At 37.3% G+C, this 17,866-nt stretch overlaps 1 protein-coding gene across 4 annotated transcripts in view; it reads left to right on the top strand.

Moving 5' to 3' along the window:
- The first annotated feature begins 494 nt into the window (after nt 1-494).
- The window catches only part of TMEM156 (transmembrane protein 156), a 77,888-nt gene continuing 60,516 nt past the window's right edge, over nt 495-17,866 (top strand). For 2 of the 4 annotated variants that reach the window (XM_004038554.5, XM_019025113.4), the window contains exon 1: nt 495-678. In XM_004038554.5, coding sequence (XP_004038602.2) covers nt 591-678 — 88 coding nt within the window. In that variant the 5' untranslated portion in view covers nt 495-590. The remainder of the gene's footprint in view (nt 679-17,866) is intronic. The other 2 variants (XM_055384801.2, XM_055384802.2) reach the window with 1 other exon arrangement.

Here is a 17,866-nt window from a genome sequence, read left to right as displayed (position 1 = left end):
AGTGCAGTGGCCTGTCATGGCTCACTGCAGTCTCAAATTTCTGGGTTCAAGTGATCCTCAGCTTCCCGAGTAGCTGGGACTACAGGAGTGCACCACCACACCTAGCTATATTAAAATTATTTTTGTAGAGAGGAGGTCTTGCTCTATTGACCAGTCTGGACTCAAACTCCTGAACTCAAGTGATCCTTCTGCCTTGGCCTCCCAAAGTGCTGGGATTACAGATGTGAGCCACTTTGCCCAACCCACCGTTTTATTTTTGTGAGTATACTGTGGGTTTATATTTATAAATTGGGTGGGGAGAAGATCCCCTTGCTTCTTGAGATCATTTATTTACCTTTCTTGCTTAGAAAGACAAATAAATGGTCTGAAAGTGCTTATTTGGGGGGTAGTTTTTTTTTTTTTTTAATGGAAAGTGACTCAAAAGTGAAGTCTCAGTTCAAGACCTTTTTTTTTTTTTAAGTCTTACTCAAAAGGAAGTGAGTATGAGGTGAACTGCATTAACCTAAAGTACTGCAGAGATGAAACTTAAAGCAGGAAGCAACATACCATGAATGTACTGCAAGGAACACATTTGTGTCATGTGAAGAGACATGACAAAAACAGCCCTCCTTAAATTATTTGTGGCAATAGTGATCACATTCATTTTAATTTTGCCGGAATATTTCAAGACACCGAAAGGTGAGTATATAATTGTAATCTAGCTTTCCTTTCTTAATTTAAAAAAAATTAGTGTCAGCTAGTGGTTACAGAAAAGATCCTCTTTTTGGACACATGCTGCATAGGCTGAAGTTCTAGATCTGAAAAACTAATAAAATAAAACAAGATTGCAATTTTAGTTGACTGTTATATAGTACAGTAACCTAATTCATAGTACTTAATTATCATAGCATACCTAAAAATGAAAATATTTAAAATCTGTAGTCTAGATTTCAGACATTGAGATTACAATAATTGCATCATGATTTTGCTCTTTGAAACACTTTCTTCAAAGTAGTTTTTTTTTTTTTTTTTGAGATAGAGTCTCACTCTGTCGCTCAGGCTGGAGTGCAATGGCCTAATCTTGGCTCACTGCAACCTCTGCCTGCCGGATTCAAGCAATTCTCCTGCCTCAGCCTCCCGAGTAGCTGGGATTACAGGCGCCCACCACCATGTCTGGCTAATTTTTGTATTTTTAGTAGAGACACAGTTTCACCATGTTGGCCAAACTGGTCTTGAACTCCTGACCTTGTGATCCACCCACCTCGGCCTCCCAAAATGCTGAGATTACAAGCTTGTGCCACTGCGCCTGGCCCAAAGCAGCTTTAAGTATGCTTTTACATTTTGGAATTCTTTAATGAAGAAAGTGATATTTATTGTGTTAAAAATGCTAGAATTCCCTTTACTACAACTATTTCACACAGATAACTTACCGTCACCTTTTGACAAGAAAAAGCATTTATATATTTTGAAAATACAATTAAAATAAGGTGAGTGGAAATTTAAACAGATGTGTGTGTATATATTTGTAACTGGAGAAAAATGGAACAAAATTAACTTTGTGAATGTTTCAGAAAATTGTGATATAATTGCTGAAACCTAGATTAGGAAAATAAATAGGTATAAATTTAAACTATTTTGATGTTAGCAAAGGACTTGAACATTTATTAATGTGAGGTTCAGATGGTAATTGTGCTCCCTAGCATTTAATGAGAAGAAAAGGTGAAAAGAAAACGCTGTATTCTATCATTAAATAGTCTTTATATGAATTTGATTAAAATCAGAGAAAAACTCATATTTGATTATTTGCTGCAATTAATATTTATTCTTGCATATATGTAATGCTAAATAGCCAGATAAAAATATTTTCCTAATTATATTTGATGACATATTTCAGTGATTATTTGATGTTGCATTTACATGATGCTAAGTAGCGAGTTAAAAATATTTTTGCTAAATAAACACTATGACTACAATTTGGTTTTCTGGCATTATGTTACTTAGATGAGGCAATCATAGCACATATTTTCAGTGCTTGATTCCACTGGGTGAAAATGTGTTATAAAGAGAATAGTTAGAATAAAGATAATCTATTTTTAAGATATTGTGGGCTGAGAGTAAGCTCATTTAATAGTTATCTGGAGTAGGTTCTATCTATATATCTATCTATCTAGCTAGCTAGCTATCTATCTACACCTAGCACCTCTTAAAAATCAGGTTGGATCTAATAAAAACCAGGTAATCATCCCAAAAATGACTTAATTAACTATTGGTTAGTATTTTATGAGAACTGGTGACTATAGGAGCATGTTAAAGGTTTTCATTTTGGGGCAGACACATAGTTCTTTTAGTTTTTGTTTCTCAAAGTGAGAAGCATGGCCTTCTGGGGCAGTGGTGAGCAGAAAGAAGATAGATGAAGCACAGAGAAATTCTTAGTGGGGGACAGATGGGAGCCCCTTCTATTGGTAGGTAGAAGAAAGAGCTCTTATAAAATCCATCTTAGCCAAACTTCCTTGGCCTAATAGTAATGTGTCAGTTCTTCTTCATCTTGTCAATAATCAACCATCATTTATAATGATGTTTGTTCTCTTGCTTTCAAAACTGGTTATATCAGCTCCCAATACTACCTTTACTGCCTTCCCAAACTTAAAATAGCTGTTTCTCTTCTCCTGGTCCAAGAACAGCATAGATAATACTCCAAACTCTTTCTGGGTTGATGGATTTTTTTTTTTTTTAAGAGACAGGGTCTTGCTGTGTTGCCTAGGCTGACTCCTGGGCTCAAGCAATCCTCCTGCCTCAGTCCCCAAGCAGCTGGGACTACAGGCACATACCACCTCACTCAGGTGGATTTATTGGGAAATTTTGTTTCAAAGGAACCCTACTTGGGGCCAACAAACAAAAATGTTCAAAAACCACTGTCTTCTTTTACATTATTTAGTGGTAGAAGGAATTTTGCACAGAGCTGCCATAAACAAAAAGTTGATTACTAGGCAGAATGTTATACACATGCAATTGTGTAATAATAATAAAATAATAATAATAAAAACCATTATTTTTTTCTAATGGTTTATGGATCACCAGTAACATCTTTTTATAGCCTCATTTAATATAGTCCCATATTGATTAAATGAAGAAAACTTGGACATAATTGTCTTGGTTTTTAAAAATTAGTTCTTAATCACAATAATAGTTGACCTATGAAATGAGTTAAATTGACAACTAATGCTAAATAAAATAGCTAGTAAAATTATTTGATGGTAAGCTAAGAGTGCTCTAGAAGTGCTGCAATTAACCTTGTGAAATTCCCCTGCCTAGTCTTACTCCATTTGTTTCTTGTCCTTTTTTTTTTCATTTTTTCTCATGTTCTATTCACTTTAATTTCTAAGATAAATATTATAAAATAATTTTTACTTATAAATTATTCACTGATACCCTGTCTTTAAGATGTGAAATGAATTCAAAAGGAATCTTAATGAGGAATAATATACTCATGAGGTTTAATATATTTTATTTTGAAATAATAAGCCCTCTGAAGTCCTAAGTTAAAAATAAAGCAACTTGTTTGATCATTTTTCATCAAGAATGTATCTGAGTCTCTGAGTAATTATTAGTAGGAATATTCCATTATCACAATCACACAGTATAAGCTATTTAGTCTAACTTTACCAAAAAAGGGAGCTACTTCAACACTGTGTGAGACTTTTAATGGGTTTGCATTGGGTATGCACTATTAGCAAGATAACCTATTTTACAGCAGTGTTTTTTAACCTTTCCATTTATTTGAAAGGCAGCTAAGATATAGTAGTTAATATAATGGTTTGATGCATTTATATTACATGTAGATAATGGAGATACAAAAGGGAGTGGTGGATATATTTTGATTCAGAGTTTCTTGCAATTAAGGGAGCTAGCTTACTCCCAAATAAGAAACTTTCCAACCTGTTTTTGTTGGACTTACAGTGTTTAAGAGAGAACTTGGCTAACCCTCATGTAAATCCCAGTGATCTTTTATTTATTTATTCTTTCACCTGTGCTAGAAAGCTGGGGCTACAAAAAGGAAAGGCAACTCTTCCATCAAGGAGTTTTCAGTCAGGAGGACAACTGACTGGCAAACAACTAAATAAAATACAGGAATTAACTAAAACAGGGATGTAAACAAGATGCAATGGAAACATAAATATTGCTTCCACGTCAGTCTTTGGGAGGACGTTCCTTGTATTTCCATTTGCAAAGAGAAATAAATAATTGTCAGAGTTCAAATGATCACCTAGTATTCCTTCTTACCTGCTTGCAAAAGCACTTTTCAAGAGAAGAAATGATGACGATTATTAAATAAAATATTCTCATATCAGTATATCAATAGTTCCTGAAAGTGGCAATTGCAGTGAGTCACACAAGTGTACTCCCAGTGATTTGTGGCAATACAGGATAGGAATAGCACAGATGAGGCTGGGTGCGGTGGCTCACGCCTGTAATCCCAGAACTTTGGGAGGCCGAGGCGGGTGGATCACCTGAGGTCAGGAGTTCGAGACCAGCCTGACCAACATGGTGAAACCCCGTCTCTATTAAAAATACAAAAAACTAGCTGGGGCCAGTCGCGGTGTAATCCCAGTACTTTGGGAGGCCAAGGTGGGTGGATCACTTGAGGTCAGGAGTTTAAGACCAGCCTGGCCAAAATGGTGAAACCCTGTCTCTACTAAAAAACTAAAAATTAGCCGGGCATGGCAGTGCACACCTGTCATCCCAGCTACTCTGGAGGCTGAGACAGGAGAATCACTTGAATCCGGGAGGCGGAGGTTGCAGTGAGCTGAGATTACGCCACTGCACTCCAGCCTTGTGGACAAAGCGAGACTTCTTCTCAAAAAAAAAAAAAAAAAAAAAAAGACGGAAAGAAAAAGGAAAATTAGCTGGGCATGGTGGTGGCATGTGCCTGTAATCCCAGCTACTCTGGAGGCTGAGGCAGGAGAATCGCTTGAGCCTGGGAGGCAGAGGTTGTAGTGAGCTGAGATCACCCCATTGCACTTCAGCTTGAGTGACAGAGCAAGACTCCGTCTCAAAAAAAAAAAAAAAAAAAAAGGAATAGTATAGATGAAAACACCTCAGACCTAATTTTATCTAACTGTTTTGACTTCCTCACTTTTAAGAGCCAAACTGACACAAACTCTGTTTACCAGCTTTCATTTCCCCTTCTATTTCACGCTTTGTGATGGAAATGGTGGTATAATGAACAGTGAAATTGAAGAAAACAAAGGATAAAGGAACTATAGGATAAACTGACGTAATACGAGCATATGTTCACAGTGTTTAAGTCTATATTATAATGACCACCACATCAAAGGTAATTGCAATTAATTTCCTGAAAGTGTTATTCTAGTTTTCAAAAATGAATGCTCTTTTTCTTATTCATAAATATTTAATCAGTAATCCCCAATAAGGCCTTATGACTATTTAAACAATTTTTTTATTTTAACAAACACATTTACATGTGCCAGTAATATGCCAAGTACTTTGACATATATTTTACAAAATAATAATTCACTGTAATGTATCAAATATTTCTACTCACTCATGGCGCAGCATCATTCTCAAGAGAGAATGTTCTGAAAATCTTTAGAAAGAAGGAATAAAACTAGATGGATAAATGTACTTTGTGGTAAGATTTTGCTTCTTTTTAAAAATTTTTATTTATTTATTTGTTTATTTTTGAGACAACAGCTTACTTTGTCACCCAGGCTGGAGTACAGTGGCGTGATCTCGGCTCACTGCAACCTCCAACCCCGGGGTTCAAGCCATTTTCCCACCTCAGCCTCCCAAGTAGCTGGGACTACAGGCACGCACCACCATGTCCAGCTAATTTTTGTATTTTTAGTAGGGATGGGGCTTTGCTATGTTGGCCAGGCTGGTCTTAAACTCCTGATCTCAAGTGATCCACCCGCCTCAGCCTCCCAGAGTGTTGGGATTACAGGTGTGAGCCACCACACCCAGCCAGATTTTGTTTCTTATTGAATTTTCTGAATCATTACAGTTTTAAAATGGCCACTAATGGACACGATATTTTCGTGTATATATTTTAGGCACTAAGTGTGGGCAAAAAAATGTGTTAAATATAACACTTTTCATCACTTTGACAGAACTGGCTTTATTCTCTAATCTGTTAGGTTGCAATACCTACCAACAATCCTTGCTTAGGGTGCTTTCTAACTGCTTGTCTCATTGTTTTGGTGGATAAATGCTCCCTTAGTATATCTCTTTTGCTTTTTAATTTTTAAAAAAAATTTTTTAAGAGAGACAGGGTCTTGCTTTATGGCCCAGGCTGGACTCTAATTCCTGGGTTCAAGTGATCCTCCCACCTCAGCCTCCTGAGTAGCATATCTTTTTTGCTTTAATAGAAAAAAAAGACTTTCTCTAAAACATTCATATGGTGATATATCTTCCCCTTACACTGTTCTGTTTCTTTTCTCTTATCACTTATATTTTATCACCTATATGATTTATTTATTATGCATTTTTAAAAATTATCTGATTTCTCCAAATAGAATGTAAGCTCCATGAAACCGAGGTTTTGTCTGCTTTGTTTACTGATGTGTTTCAAGCAATTAAGAGAGTGTCTGTCATATTAAGGACACTCAATGAATATCTGTTGAGGGAGCAAACTTGCTGAATCATACTGTTAAGGAAATCAAAAGAAAACCTTGAAGGAGGCATTTCTGATCTGATGTTCACAACCATCTTGTGATTTAGGCAGGCCAAGTGTTATCCTCATATTTTTGAAAGATTAAATTTCATCACAAACCTAGAGATTTTAGGTTGTGCTAGCGTGTGAAATTTATTTTGCAGAATATTTTACTTGAAAGGTATGTGTCTTTTTACCCTGAGTCATTTTCCTGCCATTTTCTTTATCTACAGGGAATTTCCTAATATTCATTTGCTTCTCTTATTTTGACAAGTAAAATGAGCCGTCTCCTATGTCTCAAACCTGCCTTTCAAATATTGCTGTGGTATGTCGAAAGTTATCCCAAACTTTGCTCCCTGCCTCCAGCAAACATTTCAAATGGTCTTTCCCAAATATCCTATGAATAAATCCGTAGTCCCTTGCTCCTGATCTGGCTGACACTACAGATATATCACCCATACACAATATGATATGTTTTTCCCTCTTTTCTGCTCAATATTACCAGAGAGCCTTCAATGATTGGCCTCCAAATTGAAATATAATCTAGTTTTTGCTATTGAAGTGGATAATCTTTTTGAGTTTATTCCAATCTTTTTTTTTTTTTTTTTTTGAGACACAGTCTTGCTCTGTCACCCAGGCTGGAGTGCAGTGGTGAGATCTTGGCTCACTGCAACCTCTGCATCCTGGGTTCAAGTGATTCTCCTGCCTCAGCCTCCTGCGTAGCTGGGACTACAGGTGCCCACCACCATGCCTGGATTTTTTTATTTTTATTTTTTGTATTTTTAGTAGAGATGGGTTTCACCAAGTTGGCCAGGCTAGTCTTGAACTCCTGACCTCAAGTGATTCACCCACCTTGGCCTCCCACTGTGCTGGGATTACAGGCGTGAGCCACTGTGCCTGGCCTGGTCTGGGTTCTTTACTTAGCATGTTTTTGAGATTCATCCATGCTGAGTGATTCAGTAGCTCCTATCTTTTTGTTGCAAAGTACTCCATCATATAAATACACAACATTTGTCCCTTTATCTACTGGGTTATTTCAAGTTTGGGCTATTATAAATATGCTGCTATGAATATTATTGTACAAATGTTTGTGTCAGTATATGTTTTTATTTCTATTCAGTAATGCTCTAGTTGTGGAATACCTGGGTGTCTTAGTCAGCTTGGGCTGCTGTAACAAAGTGCTGTAGATGGAGTAGCTTGTAAACAACAGCCTTCACAGTTCTGGAGGTTGGAAGTCCAAGATCAGTATGCCAGCATGGTTGATTCTGATGAGGGTCCTCTTCTGGGTTGCAGAATGCTGACTTTTCTTTGTATTCTTACAGGATGGAAAGAGAACTAGTTACCTCTCTGGTCTCTTCTTATAAGGGCACTAATGCCATCCATTAGCTCTCCACTCTCATGACCTAATTACCTCCCACAGACCTCACCTTCAAATACCATCATATTGGAATTTTAGGTGTACACAAACGGTTAGTCCATTTCACTGGGTATGTTTAATTTTACAAGAAGCTGCCAAATGTTTCTCTAAAGTGGTTGTACTAGCAATATTTCTAGTAGCAAAAAATTCTCATTTTCTCTAGTTTAATATACTGAATGAATAACACTTAGAATATGTATAGTCAAAGAAATAATCTACATTTCTTCCAAAGTTCCCTGACAACTAGTTAATGAGGTCTTGGGAAAATGTGAGTTGATCTAGAGTAGCCTCTGGTGTGCCTACTATCTGTCAAATAATGAAGATTTTAATGTAAGTTTTCACTTATTTGTAGAGGTCAACGGATAGTCGAGATTTCTTTTCTTGCAGCCATACCCTGAAAAATACTCCTGGCACAAAATATCTAAAAATGTGAAATAAAATGTGTTTAAAACTTTAGAAATGTAGAGTTGAACTGGTAAGACAATAAGACTTCTTGGAGGCAGAAAATGAGTAGGAATTATAAATACATATGGGTAAGCAAGAGTGAACAAATTAGTGCCTCAGGAGCATCTGCAAATCTCTGGTGGCCTGGAATTTCAGTTTCACTGGGTCATATGTCAGGAGACAGAAGGCAAACTCTAAGACTGAGATATGACTGAGATACTAAAAAGTGATATGCTCCATAAAACAGTAATCTAGCACAAATTATGTCTGGCTTTGAGGAAATTTGTCTGTCTTCACTTTGGCTATGGGTGGAGAAAGACAGAAGAGTCCTTTGAGAGTTTGTAAACAGAGCTGGCCATAACTTGGATGTTGAGGATCATTACCTGTGATGTGTGAAAAGTCCAATCCAGGAATGTAGTTAAAGTCACTTTGGGTTAATGGTGCCATTAGACACTCACCAGAGGAAAACACCAATCCTCTCTGGAGGAAAACATCTTTACACCATTCCTCAAATAATTTCCCAAAGTACAATTCCAAGGAACAATAGCTATTATCAAAAATCATAAAACACATGAAGACTCAATGGACAAGAATCAACAGAAACAACAAACAGCAGAATCGGATCTTCAAAGAATTCAGGTATTGGAATCATGAGATATAAAATAGAAAATATTTAGTTTGTTTCAGTACATAAACTATTACATCAAAAAGTATGAGTAAGCACAGAAGAATGTAATTAGACTCATTTCACATCATGTACAAAAACCAATTCAGAATGGATTAAATACTTGGAGACCTAAACTGTAAAACTACTAGAAGGAAACATAGGGAAAAATATCTATGACGTTGTTCTGGGCAATTTTTTTTTGGTTATGACCCATAAAACAGGCAACAAAAGCAGACATATACAAATGAGATTGTATCAAACTAAAAATCTTCTGCATAGCAAAGGAAATAACTGAGTGAAAAGAAACCTACGGAATGAGAGAAAATATTTGCAAACCATATATATAAGTGTTTAATATCCAAAATATATAAGGAATTCAGACAATGCAACAGCAAGAAAATAACCTGATTTTAAAATGGGCAAAGGACACTGAAGAGACATTTCTTTTTTACTTTTTTCTTTTTTCATTTTTTTCTTTTCTTTTCATTTTTTTTTTTTTTGAGACAAGGTCTCACTATGTTGCCCAGGCTGGAGTGTAGTATGGCTCACTGCATTCTTGACCTCCAGGGCTCAAGCGATCCACCCACCTCAGCCCCCAGAGTAGCTAAGACTACAAGTGTGGGTCACCACACTGGCTAATTTTTAAATTTTTTTTGTAGAGATGGGGTCTCACTATGTTGCCCAGGCTGGTCCCAAACTCCTGGGCTCAAGCAATCCTCCAATCTTGGCTTCCCAAAGTGCTAGGATTATTGGCATCAACCACTGCATCAGGCTGACATTTCTTGAAAGAAGACATACAAATGGCCAATACATATATGAAAAAGTTCTCAACATCACTAATCAGGGAAATGCAAATTGAAATTTTGTGAAAATACAGTGAAATATCATCTCACACCTAAGATGGCTATTATCAAAAAGACAAAAATAACAAGTGCTAGTGAAGATGTGGAGAAAAGGCAACGCTTGTATACTGTTGTGGGAATGTAAATTAGTACAGCCATTATGACAGACAGCATAAGGGCTTCTCAAAAAATTCAAAATTAGGCTGGGTGCGGTGGCTCACACCTGAAATCCCAGCGCTTTGGGAGGCTGAGGTGGGCAGATCATGAGGTCAAGAGATCGAGACCATCCTGGCCAAAATGGTGAAGCCCCATCTCTACTAAAAATCCAAAAATTAGCTGGACGTGGGGGGATGTGCCTGTTGTCCTGGCTACTCAGGAGGCTGAAACAGGAGAATCGCTCAAACCCAGGAGGCGGAGGTTGCAGTGAGCCGAGATCATGCCACTTCACTCCAGCCTGGCAACAGAGTGAGACTCCAACTAAAAAAAAAAAAAAAAAAAATTCAAAATAAGAACTACTAATAAGGCACAATGACATGCACCTGTAGTCCCAGTTACTTGGGAGGCTGAGTTGGGAGGATCGCTGGAAGCCAGGAGTTTGAGAGCAGCCTGGGCAACATAGTAAGATCCTGTCTCTTTAAAAAAAAAGTGGAACTACCATATCACTCAGCAATCCCACTTCTGGTTATATCTGAAGGAAAGGATATCAGTGTGTCCAAGGATCTCTGAACTCCCATATCCACTGCAGCATTACTCACAGTAGTCCAGATGTGGAATCACTCTGAACTCCCATATCCACTGCAGCATTACTCACAATAGTCCAGATACGGAATCAATGTAAGTGTCCATCAGTGAATGAATGGATAAAGAAAACGTGGTACATATACACAAGATAATACTATTCCACCTTAACAAAGAAGAAAATTCTGTCATTTGCAACAATATGAATGAATCTGGGGGATACTATGCTAAGTGAAATAAACCAGGCAAAGAAAGAAAAATGCCACATGATCTCACTATATATGGAGTTGTAAAGAGTTGAACTCACAGTGGCAGAGAACAGAATAGAATGATGTTTACCGTGGACGACAGGGTGGGGTGAGGGGAATGGAGAGTTGTTGGTCAAAGGATACAAAATTTCATTTAGACAGATGAATAAGTTCTGGAGATCTATTGTATGGCATATTGACTATAGCTAATAATAATGGATTATATACTTGAAAATTGCTAAGAGAGTAAATGTTCTCACCACACACAAATGAAAATGGTATGTGAGTGATGGATATGTTATTAGCTTTGATTTAATCACCTAACAATATATATATCTCAAAACATCACATTGTATACCATAAATATATATATTTTTTTTGTCAGTTAAGTATACCTTAATAAAACTTGGGGAAAGGCACCTGAAAACGTATGAAGTTTAAAACAAAATGTAAGGTACTATGATTGGGAAAATAGCAAAAATAGCAACAATTCATACACACAAAGTTAATAGGGAGGACAAACAGAGTCGTTTATTCCCCCAGCCTAAAAATAATATAAAACAAATACGTGGGGAGATCCAATACTCTGCCAAATTTTGTGATTCTAAAAAACAATATGAGCAAGGAACAAAGACTATTAAAAGTTACCAGGCAGATTTGAAAAAGAACCAACTGGAAGTTCTAATTGTGAAAAATATAATAAATTAGAAATGCAAGGAATGAAATGAACAGATCAGATGCAACTAAATAATGAATTAGTGAACTGGAATAGAGATCTGAAGAAATTACCTAGAACACAGCACAGAAGTTAAGAGACATGGAAAGCAAAGGGAGCTATTTCTAATCAAAGCTGCAAAGGATAGAAGAAATAGAATAGGGTAAAGGCAATATTTGAAGAGACAATGGCTAAGAAATTTACAGAATCATTGAAAGACATAAATCCTCAAATTCAGGAAACCCAACAAATCCTAAGCAAAATAAGTGATGAGAAATTCTGCAGAGCATGAAAACTGAAGAGGTTTTTTTTTTTTTTTTTTTTTTTTAAGATGGAGTCTCGCTCTGTCGCCCGGGCTGGAGTGCAGTGGCGTGATCTTGGCTCACTGCAACATTTGCCTCCCAAATTCAAGTGATTCTCCTGCCTCAGCCTTCTGAGTAGCTGGGATTACAGGCGCCCACCACCACACCCAGCTAATTTTTGTATTTTTAGTAGAGATGGGGTTTCACCATGTTGGCCAGGCTGGTCTCGAACTCTTGACCTCAGGTGATCTGCCCACCTTGGCCTCCCAAAGTGCTGGGATTACAGGTGTGAGCCACCGTGCCTGGCCAAGAGATCTTAAAATAACCAGGGATAAATGCAGATTGTCTTTAAAAAGTTTAAAAGAACAATAGTCTGATAGCTCATCTCTTGAAAACAACAATGAAAATCAGAAGGCAGTGAAAAATGCCTGCAAAGTGCTGAGGCAAAATTTTTGTTGACCTAGAATTGGTGAGATGTATATTTTCAGGTAAACAACACAGAGAGTTTACAATCATCAGACCCTCAGTGAAAGAACTAAATAATTAGCTTAAGGAGAAGGAATGTAATCCCAGAAGGAAGGGCAGAGATGCAAGAAGAAATGGCAGGGAAAAAACCTCAACAACAATTATAAACATGTGAGTAAATCTAAACAAATCCTGAAAATATTAGTTGCATAAAATTTAAAAACTCAACTAATTTGTATGTCAGTGAAAAAACAAGATAGAACTAAAATGCTGTATAAAAGTAGCATTTAAGTCAGGAAGGAGATGATCCGAGTTAAAGTATTCTAAGACCCTTGTATTGTTTGAGAGAGGTTAACTGTTGATTGACTTTAGGCTTTAAGAATGCATGTTAAAAATTACTATGGTAACTACTAAAATAATAGAAATATAGTATCTAACCTCACATAACTAAAGGGAAAAATAATGGAATGAGAAAAAAGAAATCACTGAATCAATTTAACAGCCAGAAAGGCAAGAAACAGTAGAGAAAGCATGGTACAAATAGGAAGCATTAATAATATGATATAATTAAATCTAAATATACCAATGATCCCAGTAAATGTAAGTGGGCAAATCTATCCAGGTAAAAAGACAAAAAATTATCAGACTAGATTAAAAAAGCAATTTCCAGAAATATGCCATTTAAAACAGACCTATCTAAAGCATTAAGATAAAAGTGAAAAGATGAGAAAAATATACAGAACAAATAGTAACTGAAGAAAGCACATGCCATTGTATTGATGTAAGATTTTAAGATTAACATCATTACTAGCAATAAAGAAGGTCGGGATATGTGGATAGAAGGTTCAATTCACAAGAATATGCATCAGTTCTAAATTTATATGCCCCAACAAAGATAGCTTTAAAAAGACAATTATGAATCCATTATTTAGTGGGAGATTTTAAACATACTTCCCAGTTATAAAATACAACCATGTGAAGAATAGGAATATAGACAATTCAAACAATTCAAATAGCTAGTTTTACCTAATGGATGTATTTAGAATATTGAACTCAACATCTGGAACACATATTCTTTTCAGGGAATAAAAATACATACTTGGGCTGGGCACGGTGGCTCACACCTGTAATTCCAGCGCTTTAGGAGGCCGAGGCAGGTGGATCACGGGGTCAGGAGATCAAGACCATCCTGGCCAACACGATGAAACCCCGTCTCTACTAAAAAAAATACAAAAAAAATTAGCCAAGTGTGGTGGCGGACGCCTGTAGTCCCAGCTACTCGGGAGGCTGAGGCAGGAGAATGGTGTGAACCTGGGAGGCAGAGCTTGCAGTGAGCCAAGATGGCGCCACTGTGCTCCAGCCTGGGTAACAGAGCAAGACTCCGTCTCCAAAAAAATATATATATATATACATACTTGATATGGTTTGGCAGTGTCCCCACCCAAATCTCACCTTCAATTGTAATAATTCCCACTTGTCAAGGGTGGGACCAGGTGGAGGTAATTGAATCACAGGGCGGTTTCCCCCATACTGCGTCTTGTGATAGTGAATAAGTCTCCTGAGATCTGATGGTTTTATAAATAGGAGTTCCCCTGCACAAGCTCGCTTGCCTGCCACCATGGAAGACATCTCTTTGCTCTTCCTTCATCTTCTGCCATGATTGTGAGGCCTCTCCAGCCATGTGGAACTTAAGTCCATTACACCTTTTTCCTTTATAATTTACCCAGTCTTGGGTATGTCTTTATTAGCAGTGTGAGAATAGACTAATACAATAATACCAGACTATAAAAACAAGCCTCAATACATTTCAAACAATCTTTAATATACTTCTCTGACTAAATGAAATTAAATTAGATTCTAGTAACAAAAAGAAAGCTAAAAATAGGTAATATATTTGGAAATTAAAAAAATTCACTTCTAAATAACCTATAGTTGAGAAGAAATTATAATGGAGAATAGAAAATACTAGTAACTGAATGATTAAAAAATGCTATCTGTTTAAACCTATGCAATATTACCAAAACATATAACTTTAAATGCTTATGCCTAAAACATCAGAAAAAGAACAATAAGATAAACCCAGAAAGTAAAGGCAGGAAATAATAAACACAGGAGCAAAAGTCAATGAACTTAAAAGAATAGATACAGAAAGGATCAATAAAATCACAAGTTGGTTCTTTCTTTCTTTCTTTCTTTCTTTTTTTTTAAGCAGAGTCTTGCTGTGTTGCCCAGCCTGGTGTACAGTGATGTGATCTCAGCTCACTGCAACCTCTGCCTCCTGGGTTCAAGCAATTCTCCTGCCTCATCCTCCTGAGTAGCTGGGACTACAGGCTCACACCACCATGCCCAGCTAATTTTTTGTATTTTAGTAGAGACGGGGTTTCACCATGTTGGCTAGGCTGATCTTGATCTCCTGACCTCGTGATCTGCCTGCCTTGGCCTCCCAAAGTGCTGGATTACAGGCGTGAGCCACCACACCTGGCCAAGTTGGTTATTTTAAAGGACTATTTGTATGGATAAACCTCTGGAAAGATTCATATGTTAATGTATTAGTCCATTTTCATGCTGCTGACAAAGACATACATCATTTATAAAGAAAAAAGAGGTTTAATGGACTCACAGTTCCACGTGGCTGGGGAGGCCTCATAATCATGGTGGAGGTGGAGGGACTTTGTACTTGGTGGCAGGCAAAGACGGAATGAGTGCCAAGCAAAAGGGGGTTTCCCCTTATAAAACCATCAGATCTCACCAGACTGTTCATGACAACAGTATGGGAGAAACAGCCCCCGTGATTCAATTATCTCCCACTGGGTCCCTCCCACAACATGAGGGAGTTATGAGAGCTACAATTCAAGATGAGATTTGGGTGGGGACACAGCCAAACCATATCAGTTAATTTCTTAGGGTTGCTGTAACAAATGATCATAAACTTAGTGGCTTAAAATGACACAAATGTATTGTCTCACAGTGTAGGTTAGACATTCAACAGAGGTATCCCTGGGCTAAAATCAAGGTATCAGTAAGACTGTGTTCCTTTTGGAGGCTCTAGACTAGAATCCATTTTCTGGCTGTTTCCAGCTTCTGGAAGCTGTCTGAATGCCTTGGCTTGTGGCCTCCTTCCGTCTTCAAAGCCAGCAATGGCCTGCTGAGTCTTTCTCATATTGTATCACTCTGACATTGACTCTTCTGCTACCCAATTCCACATTCATGATTACACTGGATCCACCCAGATAATCCAGGATAATTTCTTTATTTTAAGATCAGCTGATTAACAACCTGAATTCCATCTTCTGCCTTAATTCCACTTTGCCATGTTATGTAATATATTTACAGGTTCCAGGAATTAAAATAGGGACATTTATTCTGCCTGCCAAAACTGAATAATAAAAAAAATGAGAGAAGGTACAAGTAACTAATGTTAGAAATGAAAAAGGGATATAACTACAGACATAGCAAAATTAAAGATGTAATGAGGATATTGTGAATAATTTATGTCAATAAATTTGAAACACAAAGACACATATCTAGGAAACTTACTTAGGAAGCAATGGAAAGCCCAAGAGTTTTACAACAATTAAAGAAACTCAGTCCGCGGTTTTTAATCTTCTCTGTTTCAGATGATTTTCACACTAGTTTCAGATGATTTTCCAGGCAAGTCCTGCCAAACTTTCACGAAACAGACCAAACAGATAAATGCAATTTTATGTAATTTTTTTCAAAGCATAAAAAAGAGGAGACATTTATTTATTTCTTTTTTAAAAAAAAGATGAAAATTTTATTTACTGGGAAATTCTTGCTGATTTTTTTTTTTTTTTTCTGAGATGGAGTCTCGCTTTGCTGCCCAGGCTGTAGTGCAATGGTACAATCTCCGCTCACTGCAAACTCAGCCTCCTGGGTTCAAGAGATTCTCCTGCCTCAGCCTCCCAAGTAGCTGGATTACAGGTACACACCACCACACCCAGCTAATTTTTGTATTTTTAGTAGAGACAGGGTTTCACCATGTTGGCCAGGCTGGCCTCAAACTCCTGACCTCAAGTGATCTGCCCACTTCCGCCTCCCAAAGCGCTGGGATTACAGGTGTGAGCTACCACACCTGGCTGTTGCTGATTTTTGCATAGGGGTGTGACAAAAGCAATATCAGAATTTATTGTGATTCTATCTACAGAAACTGGAGAAGATGATTTCATTGATTCATTAAACCCCTCAATGTCTTCTACCTGCCCTTCCTAACCTTTACATTCAAAATTATCTTCCTGCCTATATATCTGTTAGTCAATCATCTTTCTTCCATTAAGTTTATGAAATTCTTCATGACATGATATGGACTTTGACAGTGCTGTTTTTGATGTCGTAATACATGGCAGATTGACTTGTGATAATATCACTTATAGCTTATTCAGGGGTCAGTAAACTATGGTCTTTTACAGCCTCTTTTGTTTAAAATGGTTGGTAAATAAAGAATATTTTATGACATAAAAATTATATTAAACTTGAAGTTTAGTATCCATAAATAAAGTTTTATTGGAATGCAGCCATACTTATTTTTATGTACATTTTCTGTGGCTGTTTGCATCCTATAAGGTGAGAATTGTGTAGTTGCAACAGAGACCATATGACCCACAAAGGCTAAAACACTTACTAAATGATCCCTTATAGAAACTAAGTTGCAGACCATGGCCTATATATTTACATTACACTACAATTATAAAATATAGGTATTTGACAGTTTTTAAACCTTTGGATGAATGATCTTACATAGTGAAATGTATAGGTATATCTACATTACAGATATATCCTCTTAATTTTTACCATTTTTCAGTTGACTGTTTTAGCTTTTTTAAATACATACTTTTGTCTGTAAATAATTATAACAATTGGCCGTGCGCGATGGCTCACGACGGTAATCCCGGCACTTTGGGAGGCCGAGGCGGGCGGATCATGAGGTCAGGAGATTGAGACCATCCTGGCCAACATGGTGAAACCCCCGTCTCTATTAAAACACAAAAAATTAGCCGGGCGTGGCGGGGTGTGCCTGTAGTCCCAGCTACTCGGGAGGCTGAGGCAGGGGAAATCGCTTGAATCCAGGAGGCAGAGGTTGCAGTGAGCCGAGATCGTGCCACTGCACTCCAGCCTAGCGACAAAGCAAGACTCCGTCTCAATAAATAAATAAATAAATAAATAAATAAATAAATAAACCAATTATGTCATAGTACTCTTTTTTTTTTCTTTCTTTTCTTTTCTTTTTTTTTTTTTTTGAGACAGGTTCTGGCTCTGTCGCCTAGGCTGGAGTGCCGAGTGCAGTGGTAAGATCTCTGCTCACCGCAACCTCTGCCTCGCAGGCTCAAACCATCCTCCGACCTCAGTTTCCCAAGTAGCTGG

This window comes from Gorilla gorilla, chromosome 3, assembly GCF_029281585.2.
Source record: "Gorilla gorilla gorilla isolate KB3781 chromosome 3, NHGRI_mGorGor1-v2.1_pri, whole genome shotgun sequence".
Lineage (NCBI taxonomy): Eukaryota > Metazoa > Chordata > Mammalia > Primates > Hominidae > Gorilla > Gorilla gorilla.
The sequence above is the reverse complement of the archived record's forward strand: the minus strand, read 5'-3'. Positions and strand labels throughout refer to the sequence as shown.